The sequence below is a fragment of the Vipera berus genome (assembly GCF_964194415.1).
Source record: "Vipera berus genome assembly, chromosome: 4".
In the NCBI taxonomy this organism is placed as follows: domain Eukaryota; kingdom Metazoa; phylum Chordata; class Lepidosauria; order Squamata; family Viperidae; genus Vipera; species Vipera berus.
In genome coordinates this window covers 53552254-53576494 of record NC_138206.1, presented here as the reverse complement: position 1 = coordinate 53576494, position 24241 = coordinate 53552254, and the positions used below count along the sequence as shown (strand labels likewise).

Genomic DNA, 24241 nt, shown 5'->3' with positions numbered 1-24241 from the left:
GTTTCACCATGGAACAAATGGAGATACATGGGGCAGTTGGAAAATAATCTTAACTCAGTAGTGAGATTCTTCAGTCCACAATGGTGGATTAAATCGATATGCTTCACGATATTCATTGACCACATAGAATATAGTCAAAATTCCAATTTTTGAAATGCAAGTTTATTCCAGTCTCTTAGTTCCTCATTGATGGCAATAGTAATAATGCAATTTCAATGATGACAATAAAATATTCAAATAAATAAAATAAAAATAGGGTGAATTCAGGGTTCATTTGCTTTCCCACTGGCAGTTCCCGCATTGATGTTCTTCCCTTAGAGAACATCCTAGCAACAATTGGGCTTTTCTGTAATGGACTCATAAACTCACTTAATAATTAGATCGTGCATGTGCTTTTTAAGAAACCTCTCCTTTACTACATTCTGGAACTGACGACTCTAATCAGTGGATTAATTAAACAAGCTTAATTTATATTGCAACAAATACAACAGCTGGGAAACGAAGAAATAGTTAGCTGTTCCACACAGAAGTAAAGAAATCTTTTTAAAGTATGTAGCAGCTTTTAAGAAACATGATCTTGGAGAATGCTTATCTAAAAAAAATAGTCTTAAGTTTTAATCATATAAAAACTGGAATATATACAGGAACCTGAGATGTAAAGTTAGTATTGGCCATTCTGGCATTCCAGCAAGGCTGACACTTTGGATGCATGTTGAAAAACAACCAGTTATACTTGGAAATTAAAATAAACCATTACTGATGGCCTTTGATACTGCAAACCGAAATATGGGCTATTCTCTGTGATTAGTGTCACTAAACTAAATTCAATAGATACACAGGAACAAGAACACAGAAACATTTAGTCTAGCTTTTATAGGAAGAATTTAATTATCTATACATGTAGCTAATTGTAAAGATTGTATTACAATTGTTAAAGCTGCAGGTTTTATATATTTATATATTTTACATTCATACCAATGAAAATACTGAAGTGCAAGTGTATAAGGAGCTTCTCTTGTTCTTTGCACCATGTGAATGGACATAAGGAATTACAACATTGCCAGCAGAAAATTTAGATAAAATACATAAACAAACGGAAAAAGTTAAGGTTATTAGTAAAGTTGCTATATTGTGCTTCACGCATAGGGCTTTTCTTCCTATGTGCTGGCTGCACCAGATATTTAATTAAGAGCTTATAACTAATATTTAAATGACAAACATAGCTTAGGCTACAACACATCTATGTAAAATTTAACTGTAAGCTCCACTAAATGTTACTTGTATAAATTCCACAGTCTAGTTTTAAAAAAAATGTAAACATTGGAAATTAATTGCAGGAAGGTATTTCTATACATTCTTTTGTCAAAATAAGATACTTGCTTAAAGGGTCTGTTCCATAGTCATTAAATTACAGTGATGATAAAACTTCAACTTGAAAAGGCATGTTAATTCTCAAGAAATAGATAAATGCTATATTCTTTTATTTTTATATAAAAAGGCAAAAAAACAAACCCAAAGAAATCTGAGACACAGAACAAAAAGGTGCTTATTATGTGTAGTTACAAATAAACGTGCAAAATATAAGGTAATGGGAGTAACTGTATTATACACTTATATCCTTTCTTGCACATGGAAGGAAATTAACTTCTTGTCCATGATGTATTTATACACACACACACACACTCACACAGACACTAAAAGAACACCCAACATATAACAATACAAGATACAAATACCTTAAGCTGAACTTTTAATTGAGCACATTTTAGTTTTCTTTAAACCAGACTAAATTCTGTTCTTTTAGTAGTACATAAAAAGGAAAAAGACACATCAGGTACACTGGACAAGTGAAAAAACAAAACAAAACAAAACATACAAGTCTCAGATTTATGGACATTTGGAACAATTTTAATAATACATGCAGCATTCCTTGATAGTGGGTCTTTTTGCAATAACAAAATTGCAATGACAAAAATGCTTTTTTTAAAGGCTAAAATAGGCATTTTAAAATATTTATAACCTTGAAAGCACCTATGCCAAGGTGAGAAATAGGTGGGTAACTATGAAAGCCACAAAAGGACCCACTATCCTGTGTTTTTGACTCTTTTTGTAATTTTGCTTCTATATCTTAGATATTAAGTTAAAAACATTGCGATTACATGCAACTAATGTAAAATGAGGTAAACTGCTCTGCAGTGTGTTCTTCTACTCAGAAGGCAGTAGATGATCATGCTGGAAGTCACATGATCAAGGCTGCATCTCCCATCATCCCTCTGGACAGTGATATGGGATAGTGGGTCTCTTTGAGGACTTTCAAGCCTGAGTGGGGGATGGACAACATATGATTCCTAGAAAAAGGAGGAAAACAACACATAAGCAAAATAAAACAATGAGCAAAATTCAAGCTAGGAAAATGAGCCAGGCATGTAAACAGCATGGTGCAAAATGATAAAGGTATCATGCTATAAGGGAAATGGAACTCAAAACCAACACAAATTTAGGCTTGCAATATAGAAGGTCTTCAAAGAGAGTTAGGCAAATATATAGCACAGCCAAGCTCCACATTCTGCAAAACACAGCAGAGTTATAGCAATGCTGCATGTTTCTTTTTAAATACTATCTTAAGCAACTATTGAGAAAAGAATCACTCACATTGCTGGCTTGGATCCATATCAGTTGTCAATTTCACATAGTTGGATGGGAAGAGACCCACATGACCATTCACTTCTCCTTTCCACCAATCAGGGTCTTCTTTATTAAGGACATTAATGATCTGGCCTTTATTGAATGCTAGTTCATCATCATTTTGTGCAATGTAGTCATACATACCAATCACTTGGCACACTGTAAAACAATAGGCAATTAGTAAGACTGGAGATTTTCATAAAGGGGAAAAATTATCTACAAGGGGCATGTCAATACCTGCTTCACTCACAGGCCTAAATCTCATAATATAACTTGGACAGAAATCAGCAGTCTCAAGGTACATTCAAAATTCTGCTTCCCAAAGCTCTGGGATCAAACTCATGGTAAGCACACACAAAGTATAAATAACAATGGCTGAATGGAATCTTAATTACATAAAACATCTTAACTTTTCCTCACCATTTCATTTTCACATTTTCAAAAACACTTATTTTTTTTAAAAATGGCAAAATGGACAGGTATATATATGTATATATGTCTGTTCATACAAACACACAGGAATTTTATTTATTTGATTTTTTAAATACTGCTTATCTGACAAACAACTCTAAGGGCTTTGCAAGAGCATTAAAACAGTAACAGCAAAAAAAGGAAAACACACAACAATAAAAACAACATGCTGGGGACAAAGACTCTAGATACACACTATTAAATCAGAACACACAACATCTTGGCCTAGTTCCTGAGGGGAGAACTTTGGGTTTCTAAAAGTCATCAGGATTGAGGACATCTGGAACTCAGGATATAGGGGATGCTGTTCCAAAGGGCAGGTGCAGAAACAGAGAAGGCAGTCCCCTGGGTCTTATGAGTTGACATTGCTTGATTGATGGGTCCTGGAACATTCCAGTTCTGCCAGATCTTGGAAAGGCAGAAAAAATGTGAGAAATACGGACCTGCAAAGGTCCTGTGCCACCAGAATGGTGAACTTTGGACAAAAACCTATTCAGCTCAAGGATGACACCCGATCCCATTCTGATCACTGGATCAGACATGAGGATGAACTATTAGTTTCTCTTTCTACTCAACTCCTTTCACTGTTACATGGTCCTCAGCTTATGAATACTCACTGTTCTCCAACTTTTACCTCTTTTAAAAGAAATTAAAGAGACACAGACAAAGCTACTATGCCTACGCTGAAGGGAATAAAAAGATAGTTTAAAAACTCAAATATGCTGGAGAAAACAAAAAAAGTGCAGCAGAGGAGATTATAACAATGTGAGCTAATATCTATAAGACAGTGAGACTTAGCTTTTGGTATTAAGCCACTTTCTTGAAAGTCAACTAATTTTTGCAGAAAACAGTTGGCTGGTAAATTCACTGAACAATCTCTAATGAGTGGAAGAATGGATAGAATTCCAGCTAGACAGGACAGAGGAAAAGTGGATTGTTCTACTTTAAAAAGGATTGGCTTAAAGTTCAACTTCAGAGGATCATCTGTTCCACCTCTATTTATTCCATGTACTGAAAGTATTACTGGCAATATCATAGATGGTAACAGCTGATTATATTAAGAAGTTAAGATATTTTTTCCAACTTCCATATTGAAAGTTGTTAATTTTCATGTAGCTAATTATAGGTATTTTTGATCAGAGTAGAAAATGATCTTCTGATGGGCAAGTCTTAATATCTAAGGATAATTATAGTTTGGCAGGCAAAAAGAGGATCCTTCCAGGTAACCCTTGCTCTTTTAGCAATTATTGGGTGCTCAAATAAATGATATATTTTTCCATTCAGGTAATTGTAGTATCCTTAGTTTGGGTGCGTGTATTTGTGTATAGATGGCTGATAAACTCCATCTCTCCATGTATCTGTTGTGTGTGCTACCAGACTCTCAACCCAACCAAAGTGTTTCTGAATGACTGACTGATTGATTGATTGAATATAATTACTTCCCTTGGCCGATAACTGTTTACTCAATGTGCCATTATTTGAAAAATTCCTTAAGTGGAATATTGCTGTAAAGGATAAAATGTTCGCTTCTGGTCACTGAAACCAGGAATGAGCTGGTTATTTTGATAAAGATGCACAATTGCTTGATGGCATGGGATTACTATATACAATGGCAGCAGATTCTGTTGAAAGAGTGTATTTCATTTTTTTTGGGGGGGGACTTATATGCCGCCCTATCTCCCGAAGGACTCAGGCTAACAACAATAAAAATACAGCAATGTAAAAGTTAAAAAGAATTAAACTAACAGCCCCAATAAAATAATTAAAATTAATAAATTAAAATTTAAAAACATTTTTAAAATCCCTATCGTCAGTCCAGGTCAGCCTGATGGAAAAGGAATGTTTTAAGGCCGCGGTGAAAGGACTAGAGATCCGGGGCCGTCCGAAGCTCAAGAGGAAGTTGGTTCCACAGGGCTGGCGCTCCCACAGAGAAGGCCCTCCCCCTGGGGGTCGACAGCTGACATTGTCTAGCCGACGGCACCCTGAGGAGGCCCTCTCTGTGTGAGCGCACTGGGCGATGGGAAGTCATTCCCGGCAGCAGGTGGTCCTGCAAATATCCCAGGCCTAAGCCATGTAAGGCTTTAAAGGTAAGTACCAGCACCTTAAATCTCACCCAGAGGACAACCAGTAACCAATGCAGCTCACGCAGGAGGGGTGTAATATGGGAGTATCGGGATGCTCCCATCACTACCCGCGCGGCCGCATTCTGCACCAGCTGGAGCCTCCGGGTGGTCTTCAAGGGCAGCCCCATGTAGAGAGCATTGCAGTAGTCTATACGGGAGGTAACGAGTGTGTGAGTGACCATACGTAAGGCATCTCGGTCCAGATAAGGGCGCAACTGGCGCACCAGGCGAACCTGGGCAAATGCCCCCCTGGCCACGACTCCTATATGATCTTCAAAACTGAGCCGTGAATCCAGGAGGACGCCTAAGTTGCGTGCCCTATCAACGGGAGGTAATACCTCTCCTCCCATAACCAAAGATGGAACCTCTTGGCCTAAACGAGATGACAGTACGTAAAGCCACTCAGTCTTGGCCAAGTTCATCTGGAGCCTGTTCTTCCCCATCCAAATCCATACCGCTTCCAGGCAATGGGACATCACGTCGAGGGCATCGCTGGGTTGGTTCGGGGTAGAGATGAAAAGCTGGGTATCATCAGCATATTGATGATACCTCACCCCGAAACCACGGATGATCTCACCCAGTGGCTTCATATAGATGTTGAACAGAAGGGGCGAGAGTACCGACCCCTGAGGCACCCCACAACTAAGGGGTCTAGGGGTTGACCTCTGCCCCCCTGCCAACACCGTCTGCGAACGGCCCGAGAGGTAGGAGAACCACCGTAAAACGGTACCTCCCACTCCCAACCCCTCAAGACGTCGCAGCAAGATACCATGGTCGATGGTATCAAAAGGCGCTGAGAGGTCCAATAGGACCAGGACAGAGGAATAACCCCTATCTCGGGCCCACCAGAGATCATCCACCAGCGCGACCAATGCCATCTCCGTGCTGTACCCGGGCCTGAAACCCGATTGATACTCAGTTTCCTCCAGGACCAAAGGGAGCTGCCGTGCCACCACACTCTCAACAACCTTCGCAAGGAAGCGAAGGTTGGAGACAGGATGAAAGTTATTTAAAATAGCTGGATCCAAGGCAGGTTTCTTGAAAGATTGTAATATACATTCTTATTAAAGAATGTGGTAAAGTAGGTATTTTTACTCTAGCGGATAGATTTTATGAAAAGAATGCTCTGAAGAACTTGGGAAAAATGATTTGTCTATTAGACCTCTGTAGCCATTTGGAGATGTTAGAAGTTTTGCTTCTTGATATAACTTTGTACTTTACAATAAGAATCCTTTTAATTTCCACTTTAGCAAGTTTAGATTTGAAGAGTTTTAATTTTTTTAAAAAAATTATCTGAAATTGGTCACTTGCATTTGAAGTGAAGAAAATTGTACATTGGTTGGAGGACCTTATGTCCTCTGGCTACTTTCTGATATCTGCATGAATATTTAAACTATTTAAAAGTATATTTCAAATATACTTGAAAATTAAAACAGTATTATTTGACAAAAAAATTCAGTAATGGTGGACAAGATTATATAGAAGATAACTTGGCTACTCCTTCTTATTTTATGTGCAAGTTACAGCCAGAAAGGAGCACTGAGAGCAATATTTTAGATTTAATAAAATAATCACTCAAAAAGACAGTGGGTTCGTAAAAGACTAGCCAATAACTAGTCGAACTCACTCGAACAATGCATCTGAAATGTATTTGTCTTTTTAAAATAAAAATTAATGCAACAGGCAAAAGTATGAAAACAAAAGTATGATAACTGGACAGCCATTTGTCTGAAATGGAATAGGGTTTCTTGCCTGAGCAGGGGGTTCGACTAGATGACCTTGAAGGTCCCTTCCAACTATAATATTATTATTATTATTATTATTATTATTATTATTATTATTATTATTATTATTATTATTATTATTATTATTATTCCTTGAATTAAAGGTTAACTAAAAAAGAGAATTCTGTATATAATTATATTCAACAATATTACTTACCTGAGGGTAATGCTGTTGATTTGGGGGGCTCAGTTGGTGTGGTTTTACTAGTACCGGGGCTTAAGAGTTTCACATAGTTAGCAGGAAACCATCCTATTTGCCGTTTTTTCCCACGAGCCTAATGAGAAAGGAATTATCAACCTATTTTCAGCAAATCAGGAATACATACATACTTACCTTAAGCAGTACTAAAACATGGTCTGGGGTTACTTATGGGTCTACTAAATGAACTTTAAATACTAGTTCTACAATTTATATAGTTTTCATTTATATATATTATACACACACACACACACACACACACAAACGTGTGTGTGTGTGTGTTAAATGTTTGTTAAGCATTCAGAATACACTTGCTTAGTCCCAGACACAGGACAAATCTTATTTCCTGTTTCAGCCTAGCCCAAGGCCATCCACAGGCAGTAGCCACAGCAGTGGCAGCTCATATTTGTGTATTTTTTTTTTTGGCTTGCTAACAACCCCTCTTGCCTAGGGGTTAAAACAACTGCTTAAGACACAGTCGGCCCAGGTTCGAATCTCAGAAGGGTATGGCTGACTGATGAGAACAAATAAGTTTGAAATGATCATAACGGTCTCCCTTTATTCTTTGTTAGCAAGCCAAAAAAAATTACACACACACACACACACACACACACACACACACACACACACACACACACACACTTTATATGTATACACACACACAGAGAGAGAGAGAGAGAGAGAGAGAGAGAGAGAGAGAGAGAGAGAGAGAGAGAGAGAGTGTTTTACACCAAAATCAGTAACTTACTTGAAGTTCTCCTTCCCACCAACCCCCAGGATTCTTCTTTCTTATAAGTATTAGTTGACCAGGAGCAAGAGTAAGCTGTTCAGGGCCTGTTGCTGTGTATGAGGCAATGACTTGAGCTATTTCTGTTCATATATTAAAAAAAAATATTTTCATTAATCTGAAAGTTATATTTTGACTTCAATTAGACACACATCTAATGTACTACCAATTATGCCGAGACAGCTCATTTTACATCATCAATATATATTAATTGTAATAAACACACACACACACACACACACACACACACACCTTTTAGTACATAACATCAGGGGAAAACAGAACAACTGCATAAGCAAATAGAAGCCATGCAGTCATTTTATCCATCAAGTTGCCCCAAAGACCAGTTCAGGCATTCATGGTCTGCATTCAGGCAAGAGCATGTATATACAATATGCATATCTATTATAAATTCATTATAAATAATTACTTTCGTCTACATAAATACCAAATCAAAACAAACCATTGCCTTTTTGCTTATTGCTAGCAGAATGGCAATGATATTCACCACTTTTTCCTAGGACAAAAGAGGGAGCTGCAAGGTGGTTTCCTAGTGGTTCCAAAAGGAGAAAAAACCTGACTTCCCATTGTTTCCATTGTCAGTGATGGTAGAAATCTTAACTCCTTTTACTTTGTTTAGGCACAATGTAATAGATGCAGGATATCCTTCTGGAGGCTGCATATTGTCTGCAGATTGCCTAAAAATGGCTTATGGTATTAAGTAATTCCAAACCTCATTTTTGTGACCCCTCAAGCCAATCCCAACTAAATTGCAAAAGAATATAAGGTTCAGGGCATCTGCTGGACCTATGAATTAGCTTTATTGAAATATATGTATTGATGGTTTTTTTCTAACATAGCAGTTAACAAAATTATATATTACCAATAGTGAAATTTAATCCCACTTTTCCTGGTACAGAAATTTGACAGAAAAACTGAGGGACAGAGACAAAATAAAACTTGTTTTTCTGATTTAATCTTTTTTTAAAAAAAATCAAAATTTGGACTATGACATATTTTCTAATATTTTATTTTTTAAAATGATACATAAAAATAGTTAAAATACAAAATAAATTGGTATGTTTGGAAATTCACCAAAACAGGTAATAGGTTAATTTGAAAAGCTTGTCCCTATTTTATTTAAAAATCTTCAAAAGAAATAAAAAATGATTTTAGATTCAGAAAAAGACTCATAAGATGGTTCATTCTATCAAAAAAATTGTATTCTGAGACTTATTTCCATTTTATTTTTTCAAATACAGAATAAAAATAGCTTCTATCCTTCAAAACATCTTGATTCATATAATAATTTGAACACTGAAGAGAAATATTTTATAAATGCTACATCATTTTACTCAGGGTGCAGTTTACAGCTTACCAGGTTTCTTGCTTAAGCTTCCTGCTTTTCCAGCAGTTCCAGGAACCTTTAAATAATAAGTATAATTTTAAATTCAACGGAAGAATTTTTACAAAACAAAGTTAAGTTACAAGGGCTATGCAATTAATCCCTCTATATATTTTTTCTATCTGCACAGCAATCTCCTTTTAGTAACAAAAAACTTCAAAAGCCATCTGTATTATACTTGCAAAAATATTCTAGTTATGTAACAAAACTAATCTGTATCATAAAATTTTTAACAAGATAAAATCATCACCAGTTCACTTGTACACAACAGTAAGGCAATTCTGATATTCTTATGCATTCTAGGTGGAGGACTTTTTCCCCCCCTGCCATCTAAACCTTTTGGGGGTTGGCTGAATTGTCTGCCTTTCTATCTGGCTTTGAAGAGAGTAAGGAGAGTCCTTGAGCACTCCCCTTTCTGCCCAAGATCCACCACCATATGAGAGGAGGAAGGGTGGGTATCTCAATACAAAAAACAGAGCCATGCTGAAAATATAAAAACAGATTGGAGAGTTTGGTGAGAAGCCAGGGTTTCCCCCCCCCCTATACATCAGGAGTGTCCAACCTTGGCAATTTTAAGACTCGTGGACCTCAACTCCCAGAATTCCCTAGCCATTCATGCAAACTTGCGAAGTCGAAATCTGCAAGTATTAAAGTTGCCAAGGTTGGACACCCCTGATACACAGCCTCTTCCCTTAAACTGGGACACAGGCTGCCTTTCCCTGGGGTAGGGCTATCAGGACATTCTTCTCTCACCTTGTACTGTATATCGCTTAGAGCTTTCAATTGGGACAAAATGCTGCAGCCATGTTTGTTTCCAGTATACCCTGTAGAAATCATATTAACTGCTTCTTAAATTTTGTACTAGCTGCCAATTTCCCCCCCAAAGTATTTCTTACTATTTTTAAAGCCCTAATGTGCTTGGGTGTAGGATATCTGAGAGTGCCTCCTCCTGCAAGATAGTCAATGTCCATAAATATCATCCAAGGAATCATGTCTCGAGTGACAACTAGCCTTTCTAGCTGTCATTCAGAATTAAATACAGTATTGTTCATGACAGCTCCGCATTTGTGGAACCCACTGCTTAATCTATAATATGAGTTTTGCCATTCAAACTGGCCTTTAGACAATTTTGAAAACATATCGCTTTCCATTGGCCTACATTTAATTATTCACTGAAAAATATTTACCTCACTGGACAAATTAATAATTACATTTTAATATAAAATTGCACAATTTCTATACACACTGTATTTTTAAATGTAATTAGAATTTTGGTATTTATATATGCTACTTAGGAACTTAATTGATGTGTGATTTAAGAACCAAATCAATGAATAAATATTATATACATATAACCTCAAAATAGAAAATAAACTGGGCATGGTGATCAAGATCTAAACACAATACGTTTGTATAAGTTGTATAATGTTGGCAATACAAGTATTGGCAATATAGAATTGTCAATACTGTTACTTAAGAAAAAAAGATGACAAAATCACTTAATCAGTGTTTTATATTAACTTCAGTTTCTTAGTTCAAAGAAAAAGTAAAGCCTGGTCAATTTAAAGGGGTTTAGATCACAACTGTAGACTTTAATATCGTTACAAAATTTATTTTCATTTTATTCTAAGAAACAGAATATACATATACATACATACGTGTGTGTGTGTGTGTGTGTGTGTATCTATCTATCTATGTATATATATATATATATGTGTGTGTGTGTGTATACATATATATACATATATACATATATGTGTGTGTATGTATATCTATCTATATGTATATATGTGTGTATATGTGTATATATGTATGTGTGTGTATATATATATATACACACACACATGTGTGTGTACACACACAGAGTATATAGATGAATCATATTTTAAGCATAATTGATCCTCCAGAACAGTAATTCCTCAGAATCTAAAATCCTCTTCAGAATCTGAAGAATATTGCCAATAAAAACCTACTTTTGATATAGTTTAGTTTAACATATTTTATGTTTCTTCCTTTCCCCATACTTATTTGATAATCATATTTGAAATATTCGGTTACATAAATTGTTTCTAATAAATAAAATGTATGAATTTTACCTCAGAGTCTTTGAGTCTAACATAGTTAGATGGAAACACTCCAGACTTTTCACCCAGCATTCCTGTCCACCAATCACCATCTTTCTTGGTCACAAGAATTAAATCTCCCTGCTGAAATGTTAAATCTCCTTGTTCAGAGCTCTCATATGTATACATAGCAATATATTCTAAAAAGCAAAATGGTTTGGAAGTGAGAAAATGCTTATAATTAAATAATTTGCAGGCTACTTTCATGCAATGTGACATACACTAATTTCTGATCTCTGATTTTCCCTTAAATAGGATTTTTAGATGTCACAAATTTCTTTCAGGAGGGTTCTAGAATAAAAATAAAAGCAGTTTTAGAGGGATTACTTCCCCTGGAAAAGCATTTTATATTAGCATGTGAACATAAAAAAAAGTTGTTCTGTTTCTCTGTTTAAGTAAAAAAAATACTTCTGAAACAATGATCCAATGGGCCATAGGTTGTCTAGTTTATTTATGAAATTTATATGCTACCATCTTACTGTTCAAAGCAACAAAGTTTACACTTAATTGCATGTTTTCTATTTAAATAGTTGTATTCTATAAATGGAAATTTAAACTAATATCCATTTTCCCTATCATACAATAATTTCTGGACAAATAAAGCTCAATGGCCTACAAAACATTTTAACTAAATTCTGGATATCAGTAGCTCCAAAATACTGTGTGATAGCTCCTCCTCTGTTAAAGTGAAAAAGTAACTTTTAATTTTTGGACTTTAATATTCTCATCACAGTGTATGAAGGCCTAACTATAATAACACTTCTTGTGTAGAATACACCTTAGTTCTCAATCCAAAATAAATAAAAAGCCTGGGGGAAGTTATTATGAAAGGTATAAGTGCTTTAACGTCTAAAGCACAAAAATCTAGACATCTTTTAAATGGGATGATGAAATGATGATGAGAAAGAAATTTAATAAATAGAATGTTAAATCCTGTATTGTGGAGTAAAAATGAAAGACACAGGTATAGGATGATGGAAGCTTAGCTTGGTAGCAATGCATGTGAAAAGGATTTGGGTATTCTAGAACACAAATTCAACAAGGGCCAGAATTGTGAAACTGCTGCTAAAAAGCAACTATTATTTTGGGATGTATTAACAAGAACATAAAGTCTTATGTTAGGACTTATTTTGTATGGTCAGGTCCACTTGGATACTGTGTCACGTTTACACTTATAAAAAAGATGTCAACAAACTGGAGCAAGTTCAAAGCAGGGCTACCAAAATGGAGGGAGACACAAATTATCTGAAGAAACTTGATATGTTTAGATTGTAAAAGAGGAGAGAGATGTTTTTAATGTTTAAAGAAGAGTAGATGTTTTCTGTTGCTCTGGAAGACAGAATCAGAGCCAATGGTTGAAAGTATCAGAAAGTAGCTTCAGGGTAGGCATTAAGAGGAATTTCCTGATAATAGTTGCTAATTAATGGAATAAATAGTGTCATAAAATGGCATGTTCCCCTACATTGGAGGTCTTCAACAGAGACTAGATAGCCATCTGTCCAAAATCCTTTAGCCCAGCTAGAAATGGGATTGATTAAAAGACTTCTGATCCCAAAAATAAATTTAAATATGGTAGGCAACCATGAAAGAACTTAGACAAAAGGAAATAAAAAATAGCATATGACAAAGCAGTATTTCCCAAAACTGTGCTTTCAGATGTGCTAAAATTTTCCACCCAAAATGCTATTGTTAAACAATAGAGTATCTCTACAAGTAACAATCCTATATAATTGTAAAGAGAAGGTGGTAAAGGAAAATCTGGATAGAACTTGGCTGTTTTGTAATCTACTAAAACATTTACTGTGCTCAGAATTTAATGCACAGAATTTAATTTAATTTAATAGTAATTTTTTTTAAAATCCCATTTATATCCCGCCCTTCTTCGAAGACTCAGGGCGGCTTACAATCTAAAGCACAAATCAATGTGCTTAGCAATAGCCTTAATTCTATGTATATGCATACTTCAAATTTGCTCTCAGTTGCTATTTATAATTTATTATATAAAAATCCAGTATATTTCCAGTTAAAAGTCTAACCTTCTCCTGAAAATGTAGATTTTGAAACTGGTGATGTCCTCTTTAAGTTAGCAGGACTCTCTGAAGATCCAGAATCCATGCTAAGAAAGAACAAAGAAGGATCAAAGTTTTTTGCAGCTTATTCAGTGAGGACAACTTAAAAAGAATACACAACACATTGATGTACATCTACTATGTATGAATATCCATTGTTATTTCTAGATTATGGACGTTACTTTTTCTCTTTAAACAATTTTTTATACACATGTTCATATACATAATCTTATAAAATAATCCTTCTATTATTATTTTACGTAGCAAAATAAAATTACCTGGTTGATTTCCTTATAGGACCTGATATAAGCTTCACATAGGATTTAGGAAACCATCCTTTTTGTCCTTGAACCTCTCCAAACCACCACATATCTTGCTGTTCTAACACAGTGATGATATCATTCTTGTTAAAATTTAAATGGTTGTCTTTCTTGGCTCGCCAAGGATACAATGCTTGTGCCTGAAGTCCTTCTACTTTTTCACCCTAGTTAGATATTGAAGTTAGGTTGAGTTTATTTGATATACTATAATAATCAATAAAATATAAAATGGGAATGAGGAGGCACAACATTCATAGATTGTGGTGTTACCATGGTACTCTGAAATTTCCAGTGTATTTGTTTAGCCTTACTGTACATTCTTTATTTTGGACAGTATGGACTCAGGAATTCCTAAATTGCTGTTTTCCTGCCTCTTCATGTAAAGTGATACTATCAGTTATATTACTTATCTAATCCATTAACTGTTTCATAAAGCAGGAGTACAAGTACAATGCAAAGTACCCAATAAAATCTATGCCCGTATGGTATTTAGCTTGCTCACAAATATCAACTCACCTGACCCAAAACAGGAGAAGGAGAGGATCCAGTAACAGTTGCAGGAGTAAAGGCAGATCTTTGCCTTAACTGTCCTGTGCTTGGGACTGTAAGGGAAGGCTGAACTGCCCAAGCATCCCAGTTATCTGTTTCTTGCTTATCGCTAGTAGTTGTTGGCCAACTGAATAGAGAGAAATGATGGATATAATCATTGCCATAGTTGAGACGCATGTTTTCTCTCTAATCATGATATATAACGTATTTCCCAGAATAATCCTGGATCACTGATGATTCCTGCATCTCTTTCGATATTACTGCTACTGCATGATCTTGTCAAGACATAAAATGTGCAGAACAGATATTCACCATGAGGCCTTGGAGGCCCTGGAGGCCTTATGCCACCTTGGATTGCACAAAAGAGTGACAAAGAGGGAAAGGAACAATAGGTGCTTGGACCTTCTGAAGGCAATTTTGACCATGGATTTCTTTACATGGCTTTAAATTCAGTGATTTTTTTAAAAAAAAAATCTTTAAAATAAATTTCTTTTTGGAATATTTTCTAAAGTTTGTAATCTAACAATACAAATTTTTATCTGCTTTCTAAGAGCAGACAGTAAAAAAGAGTTCAGGACAAATAATTTTTGAACTCAATTTTACTGTGCTGATCCGTTTTGAAGCCACTAATATACCAGAAATTAAGGGCAGATGATGTGCTTCAGTATGTAATTTAAAACCTCTTGTAAAATTAATAGTGAAAGTGGTATAATTTATTTCAGTCATTCACTTATACAATTACCAAAAGGAAGAAAAATTGAAATTCCAATGAAATCATACGTTGAACTGAAGTCCGCCCAGTTGTTGCTAGTAGGACTTGAATCTGTAGGAACAGGTGGTGCCATAGGTATTGAAGGGGTTTCACGTAAGGAAATTTTAGGTACAGATGTCATATCAGTTAACTGCTTTATGGAACTTGGAATTTCATTTTCAGACATCTTTTCTGCATAGTTTGCAGGAAACCATCCTGTTTTTCCTTTAAGTTCACCTCCAAGCCATCCCGGTTCTCCAGTTTGGCTTTCATCCACCTGTTCAAATGTAAATAAGTTAATTCAAAGCATAAAACTAAAATGATTTCCACAAATAATATTTTCACCAAATTAAGAATATTTAATAATTTTAGAGCAATAGTATTATAATTAATGAAATGTAAGTAAATCTGTAGTGACTGAAACAAAAAGCTTTGACAAAGCTTATTGACAGGTAGTAATGAAAACAGATGGTCTCCAAGAAACCCACCAGAGAGCAATTCCAATTATACCAATTTAGGACAATATAATCTAAATATTTCTATATTTTTCTAAGTATAAGAGACACAACATATATAACTGAAGGCAAATAACAGTAAAATATAAACAATAAATTTATATTAAATCTGCATTAGTATTTACAGCCTAATTATTTTCCTACTTATGCAACTATGCTTCAACAACTATGGGTATTTGTTTTATATATTAACGTCCATTGTCATGATCTGAAGGAAACAACATCAGGTAATAGTGTATATTTCATTATTTATTTATATACTGTATTAAAAATTTATCACAAAATGTTTATAATACTGAGATAAAAATGCAAAAATATACAACTAATTGTATGTGTCTGGCTCCTTGTTAGAAAGAACATTTGAACAACATTCTAAATTTTTAAAAAGGTGTAAAGAGAAGCGCTCCAGAGGTATGCATATAAATGAATCAGCTGAGAGGGATTGTTCAATGTTATATAGCTAGTCCTCATTGAGCAACTACTTTTAGTGACCATTCAGTTATGACAATAATGGAAAAGTTTGCAACCAATCCTTGCATTTACAATCTTCACAGGTCTGCAAAGCCATGGCTATCAAACATCAAAAATATCTATCAAGCTATTCCATCTCCTTTACTTGGTCGATCTGAAGTTATATGGAAAAACACCATCTGAAATACAATCCTTGCTTAATACAGTCCATATATACAGATAAGATATTGGAATGGAATTTGGACTGTGCCACCCTCTTTATCAAATGAGGGGAAAATAGTAAAAACTGAAGGAATCAAGATGCCCTGTGGAAATAACATCAAGAGTCTGGATGAAGACGATCACCACTTGGGCATATTTCAAGCTGACTTCTGACTGAAGTCAAGAAAAAGAAGTGAATACATCAAGAGAATGAAGAATTTCTGAACTCCAAACTCAGTGGAGGAAATACTGTTAAGGCAATTGACACCTGATTCCAGTTATTAGCTACACAGTTGGAATAGGAGACTGGACTCGTGTAGAACTAAAAGCCCTGGATAGGAAGATCAGAAAAAGAATGACAATGAATCATGCCCTTCATCCTTGCAGGGATATTGACATAATCTGCTTGTCTTGGAAAATAAGTGGGCATGAAATGTTGCAAGTGCATCAGACAGTTGAGAAAGAAAAAAGGGCACTAGAATATCAGAAGGACAATGAAGAAAATGCACTGGAGCTAATATACCAGGAAGGCCTACTGAGTACTGGAGAGACCAAACTGGCCTACAAGAAAAGCCAAATGAAGAACAGAAAAGAAATATGGGAAGACACAAGTATTACATGGCCAGTACATTAAAAAATAGCTGGCAAAGCAGATAAAAACAAGACCTGTAGTATCTAAGAGCAGGGAAGTTTAAGAAAGAGACAGTGGAGCTCATTAAGGCTGCATAAGATGAAGCTTTAAGAACAAATATACACAAAGCCAGAATTGAGAAGACGGCAAAAGAAAGTAGGTGCCACCTCTGCAAAGAAGCTGAAGAAGCAGTGGATCACCTGGTTAGCTGCTGAAAGAAGACTGCACATACTACTATGGCAATGGTATGACAAAGTAACAAAAATGGTGGATTGGAAAAATCTGCAAGAAATACAATTTACCTGCAAACATATGAATAAAAGAGAAAGTAATAGAAGATGAAGAAGCTAAACTGCTCTGGGATTTTAGAATTCAAACTGACATACACCTGCCACATAACACCCCAGACTTAACAATTATTGATAAGAACAACAAAAAAGTCTGGATAGTGCATGTGGCAGTATTTGGAGACAGAAGAATAGAAGAGAAAGAACTGGAAAAGATAACAAAATACAAAGACTTGCAAAGAGATATAGAACAACTGTGCAAAAGAAAGCAAGGGTAATACCAATAGTAATAGGCACCTTGGGTGCAATCCCAAAATAATTTGGGCACCATTGGTATTGACAAAATTACCGTCAATTGCAAAATACAGCTTTACTTAGAATAGCTTATATCCAATAACAATACCTTTAATAGCATCAAACATCAACACCTGCCTATCCTAGATTCTTCAGAAGGATTTGATAAATGAAAAAAAAAATGCAAATCAATAATAACAACAACAATAACAACAACCTCTCAGAATGTTGGGGAAATGCATGGAGCATTCAGGTTTTGCATCCCTAATTTTTTTTAAATAAACCTATTCATGTACAAATCCTGTGTACTAGTACTTTCTATCATATAAACACAGAGATTTATAGTCTTGAATGTATTGTATGTAAAAAAATGTTACTAAACTAAACATGAAAGAATGCATACAAACATACTTCATGCTATTCTTTCATTTGAAAAATTAACTCTAGAAAATTATAAACACAACTTTTAGTAAACTTCATGTAATCATAAAGTTAAGATCTATCACCATACCTAAACATCAAATTAAAGTTCCTATAAGTCAATATTTTAAACTTTGACAGAGAAAAAAAACATTCCCTAGTACTCCAAAATAAGTATATTTACATTATATACATCAAATAATTAAAATCCTGTCTATGAAAAAAGCTTACAAACAAGGACGTTCCACTGATGTTTCCCTCTTTTTATTCCTGGTTATACAGGAATTATAAAAACTTTATAGGCTTCAGGAAGGGTTAAAGAGTTTTTCTATAGTTACAGCTATAGAAAAAACTGAAATGCAAGTTTAAAAAATATTTAAAAAGCCAACTTTTCTAGGAACTCCTTAGTTTGCCAGCAACTCTAAAATAAGTACATCTTTTTCCAGTTGCAGACAATAACCTCCAAAACATCTTTTTGCCTTTAAATCCAAGACTGCACAGCCTTATTCATCACCATATTTGCCTTCTTACAGACCTATAATCTCTATAACATCCCCAGACATTATTGCAGAGCCTCATTATTTCACAACATATCTCCTCTATTAAGATGTTAAGATTAAGGTTTGTGATTTTGGGGTAATACTGCATTCTTCCCTTACCATAATCATGTCTCCTGGCTGGATAGTGATTTCATCATGGCTTCGGGATTCAAAAGGATACAAAGCTCGATAATACACTATTTTTACATCTTCCTGACCAGAAATAGTTAGTGGAGCCTTTTCTAGATCCACAAAAACAGACATGTTGTTTTTGAATTATATCTCAAGAGACAAATTTAATTTGCATACATCAACATCATTTGTATTCACATTCTCAATGTAATCTTAATTTTTGCAGTAGCAGAAACAGAATTCAAACATTCATTTAAACACAATTTAGGATATGAGGATAAACTGCAGGTTGCAAAATATTTTCACAATTATTCTATGTATATTCTAAATTAGTGTTTTTTCCCCTTTCTGTTACTTTTATTTTATTTAACCACTATACTGTATGTAAGTTTGTTAACAATATATTTGGGTGGTGTTTTCATTATTTGTATTTACTATTTTAATAAAAATAAAAAATGAATAAAAACTAATGACATTATAAAAATTTCAGTTGCTATTACATGAAAAAAGATGTGCTTGTACCAAGTACGTGTTCACTGAAATGTCTAATTAAGAGGTCTATTAATCAATAAATTGAATAATGTGGCATTTACATCATTTGCCCAATGATGTTGAATTTTCACTGTATATAATGGTGTGTACGTGAGCATGAAAGTGTGACATCAAATTATATTTAAAAATAATCAAACCAACTGCATCTAAATAAAACATTTGGGGAAGGGAAAAGAGAAAGCAAAAAACGATTTTTTATTTTTTATTTTGGCTGTACATCCTTTTGAGTGTGCTGTTCTTATTTGAGTTGGTTAAACCCGTTGATTAAAAGACTGTATTAGCACAGAACTATATTTTGGTTTTAGGGTAACTGTTTTTCATTGAACCCCCATTTCTCCAAAAGAAGCTTCCTTTATAGGACGACAAGTATGCGGATAGTTTAAGATTATGGGGGAAAAACAGGATATCAACAGAAGTTTTAAATCATATTTCTGAAATAGTAATTTGAATGTATTTGCATATAGTTCTAGCTTTAATTTAGAGACTTATAAACACTGAGGTTCTACTGTGTATTGGAAAAAAACAAAAAATAAATTGTAGCCTGCTTCTAATTTGCTTCCAGTTTAATCTGCTTTGTTCATAGTAGTAATTTATTTAAAACAAAATATTTATTATTGCCTCTATACTGTTTCCAAAATGCATCTCCAAGTGATTTACAGTAAAATTATAAAATGCAGTCATAAAAATAATAAATATAAAAATATGTTAAATTAGTGGTCAGAAAATGAGGAAATCTTCAGTCAGCAGAAGCTACCCCAGTACATCAAGAGAAGAACGTAAGATTTTATGAGCATTTAATCTGAATATTCCATTATTTTGTACCTGCAGTTGACCAGGGAGCTTGAAAAGTTGGTTTTGTTGAATCTTTATGGTGATGAAAAAATTTATTCATTTTTTCTTGCACTTCATGTTTGCTCTTCTCATCATTTTCTTTCTTTTTGTTTAATTCTTCCCATTTTTGTTTTTCTTCCTCTTGATTTTTTCTTGACCGTGAATGTTCTTCTTCCTGTTGTATTCTGTCAAGCCACTGTCTTTCTCTATCTTGGGTTTTTCTAATTAGTGCAAACATATAAATGGTATTTAGAAATATAGAAATTTAGAAATATACTAGACAACCCATGTAATTGCAGAGATATTTCCTTGCCAGATGCCTCAATGCTTTCAACAATGGCAGAACTTCTAATATATTGTTTTACCTGGAAAAGGTCTTAAAAAATCAGGGAGATATTCAGAGATGTTGGTGGGAGTGATCTTGGTGGTTCTTTTGGTGGGCTGTTTGCTGTTATGGTAGTTCTTTGACTGGGGTGTTATTTTTTGACTGTTGTTCCCAGCAACACTGACAGAGCAAGCCACTAGAATATAAATTGAGAGCAAACCCCATTCCTTACTAACACTGAAGATGTTACCTAGTTTGGGTAATAAAATGTCTACAAGAAAACAACCAAACTCAGAAAGCACCAAGGACCCCCCCCCCCTTCACACAGACAGAAAGAGAGGGAGTGTGTCAGAGAGAGAGGAAGGGAGGGGGGAGAGAAAGAGGGAATGTGTTACTGTTAGCTTGAACCTATTGCAACAAACAGATGATCAGCTATCTAATGTTTAGGTTATTATTTTAAGTAAAGTGAAATTTATCCTAATTGAATATAATTATGCCTGGACACATATTGATGTACAACAGTAAGAAAATATTAATAAATAAAAATCAAACTGTGTGATAGTTGGACCCCCAGTGAGAAACATGCTTTGGATCAATTGTAAGTGCACCTATGGTATCATTTGGTTCCTTGGGATATCCATACTTTAGCCAGGGAAATACAAATTTAAATTAAGGAAGCACTGCTAGTTTGTTAAATATTAAATGTTTCCATTAATAGGTTTTTTTTGGCAGATATTAAAATATGACACAATTTATTTGAAAGAAATCAAAGAATTATGCATCCCTATCAAAAAAATAAGCTTCTGGCAAATATATGGACAATTAGTCCCTCCAGAGTACAAATAACTGACTGATCAAAGATTTTGATCAACTCATTTTATGAAGCAATATGGTTTCCAAATTCGAGCTTACCTCTGGTTTTCTTTCTGCTTTTCCAGCTCTGTTTTCCTCTCCTGCTCCTTCTGTTTTAGTCTGTCAGCTTCTAAATTCTTTTGCTTTTGTAGCTGCTGCTTGTTATGTATTTCCCTCAGGTCCTACAATAATGAAATGGTGGGTTACTATATAATGCAGAGGACATCTTAAACAGTTCCCTGTTTCTCAGCATGAAGAGCCAAAGCTCTTCCAGAATAACCAAATAAACTAATTTTACATTTTATATAATCACCTTACTTCAAACTCACTGTAGTATGATTTATATCTGATATTATATTTGTTGTAGTTATTCAACTGCTTTAAATTCGATCTTGACTTTCAAACCTAAAAGTTTACCGCTTTTATGGGACAATCTGAAATGACAAGAATTGTTTATAAAAAGTCTACATGACTTATCACCTTAAATTCTAGTTTATCAACAAAAGAGAATATATGTAGCAAACTGCCAAGCTCAGAAAGCACCAAGGATTCTACAATTCAAATTCAACTTGTTTGCTTTTGTTTCTGAATCTGAAGTGCTTGTACATCCTTAACAGAATGTGCAGGTTTTCAAATCTTTCAAACGTTCTATGCAAAATGCTGTTCATTCCCTGCATCTTGTCCTTAATGGTCACTTAAAATAATAATTTCCAAACATTAATTCTCTTACCCTTGAGATGGAAAGGCAGCTCTGAATCTGACATACTATCAATAACCATCAGAATAGTTTTTATAATCTCAAAAACCTAAGTCTGATGTTCTAGAACCATTACTAATTTATGTTCATACAGGACAGGGTATGTCATGTCTCAACCGTATTGTACTTGAAATGATAGTCCCAATTCTAGTTTTACCATCTTAACAATGCCTAACAAGCCTGTATTCCTATAATATTACAATCTGTCAAAATATGTTAACAGAATTGGGTATAACGTTACAGCAATATTCTAACAACAACTACAGTAATAAAAGAGTTTCTCCTTATCTAGTCTTCGTGATTTTTTTCCTGCCTACTCTGTTCACTGTTTTTCCAAACTAGAAAGGTAAACTCATTGTAAAATTTTCCCCTTGGTGAAGCTGTTCAGACCCCTTGATAAATGTTCTTATTATAAGATTAACATTAATATACTGAACATGTCAATTCTAAACACAAATTTCAAAATCCGTAAAATTAAAATAAGCAGAAGTACACATCAAACAACACTGAAGACAACTTAAGGAAAACAAAATCATTGTAGTAGTATTTCTATTTAAGTGCAATAATAATGTATAATATATTTTCAATATTTAGCTTAGGTATTCATCATCTGCAATTAATTATTAATTGGATCAATCTGTCTATATTTCTTATTAATAGCCAGTAGTTAAGAGTTCACATATAATACTGAAAATAATTTAATAATTTAAAGATAAGTTTATGCTTAAAAATCAAGTTTAAGCTAAAATACATTAATAAGATTAATTTAACGGTGCATCTAAGCACACATCAAGAACTTGCACTCTCTATGAATATTTAAATGCCTTGGTTTGTTCAATACTGAATGATGGCATCATCTCATATAAAAAATGAGATACATTTATTACCCAACTGGGCTGGGTGAAATTCAATATTTTCTAGAGTTTGGATTATGGAGTTTATGTAGACATTTAAAAGGAAGTTAGCAATTAAACAACCTTGTTTCACTCTTTTTTGAACAGGAATTGGCAACACAAAGGCAACCTGATTTGTAACGAAATTGTCATATAATTTAGAAGTTGACGGCTTCACCCAATAGCTATTCCTGGGAAATGAATTATATACTACTTTTAAATAGAAAAATACAGCCTGGATGTCTTCTTTAGGGCAAGAAACATTTTTCCATGAAATAGTATAGAATAGTATAGAATATCATATAGATGCTTAGCATATACATATACATATACATATACATGTATATACATGTATATACATATACATATATGTATATATATATATATATATAGCATATACATATACATATATATATAGCATATACATATACATATACATATACATATACATATACATATACAAGCAGGCATATACATAGAATGAAGGCTACTGCTAAGCTTGTAAGCCGCCCTGAGTCTTCGGAGAAGGGCGGGATATAAATGTAATAAAAATAAATAAATAAATAAAAAATAAATTTTGTTAATTGTATTTAAAAGATTTATAAGCTGATAACTAGCAGTTAAGTCTTGATTGTCTTTGTAAATAGGCACTACAATAAGTCAGGGCTTTTCAACCAGTGGTACGGGTACCACCTGTGGTACATTGGCACCTGGCAGGTGGTACATGACCATCCTAGAAAAGTGGTAGCGGGGGAGGGGAATGATCCTGGCACTTCTGAGCCCAGAAGAAGCGCCGATCAGCTGGAATGTTGCAACATCTCCAGGGTCTTGTGATTTACATTCAGATACTTGGCAACTGATTTATATTTATGACGGTCACAGTGTCCCAGGGTCATGTGAAGCGACCAAAACCTGCTGCAACCACCCAGCAGATGGGGGGGAATAAAAAACAAACACCCCCCCATCCCACCCCCGCTGCCAATCCTCAACAGAAATGCTCACAACAATGAAAACCTCGGACAGGAGGAAGAGCACTGCCGGGCAGGCAGACAGGTGTCTTGCTTGGCTGTGGCTTGGGGGGTACTTTTTTCAGTGCCATTGTAACTTCAAACAGTCACTAAGTGACCTGTTGTAAGTCGAAGACTACCTTTACTTCATCACTTTTTTCCTCTTTGGGGGAAGGGGTCATCAGGTTTTTGACACCTTGCTAGGCAACTGGTGGTACTCGGATGTTGCCATATCCTAAAAGTGGTACAATGGGTGAAAAGGTTGAAA

The 24241-nt window shown here is 34.7% G+C and overlaps 1 protein-coding gene across 2 annotated transcripts in view; it reads right to left on the bottom strand.

Moving 5' to 3' along the window:
• ITSN1 (intersectin 1) overlaps nt 1-24241 on the bottom strand; it is a 100169-nt gene that overhangs the window by 29666 nt on the left and 46262 nt on the right. Inside the window, exons 18-30 of one of the 2 annotated variants that reach the window (XM_081327430.1) lie at nt 21377-21498; nt 20131-20360; nt 18745-18866; nt 15296-15543; nt 14483-14642; nt 13925-14130; nt 13614-13693; nt 11551-11717; nt 9428-9473; nt 8011-8132; nt 7221-7338; nt 2653-2844; nt 202-2348 (exon numbers count right to left, since the gene is read on the bottom strand). In XM_081327430.1, the coding sequence (XP_081183556.1) occupies nt 2347-2348; nt 2653-2844; nt 7221-7338; nt 8011-8132; nt 9428-9473; nt 11551-11717; nt 13614-13693; nt 13925-14130; nt 14483-14642; nt 15296-15543; nt 18745-18866; nt 20131-20360; nt 21377-21498 (1815 nt within the window). In that variant the 3' untranslated portion in view covers nt 202-2346. Of the gene's footprint in view, nt 1-201; nt 2349-2652; nt 2845-7220; nt 7339-8010; nt 8133-9427; nt 9474-11550; nt 11718-13613; nt 13694-13924; nt 14131-14482; nt 14643-15295; nt 15544-18744; nt 18867-20130; nt 20361-21376; nt 21499-24241 lie in introns of those variants that run through there. The other variant, XM_081327431.1, reaches the window with a different exon arrangement.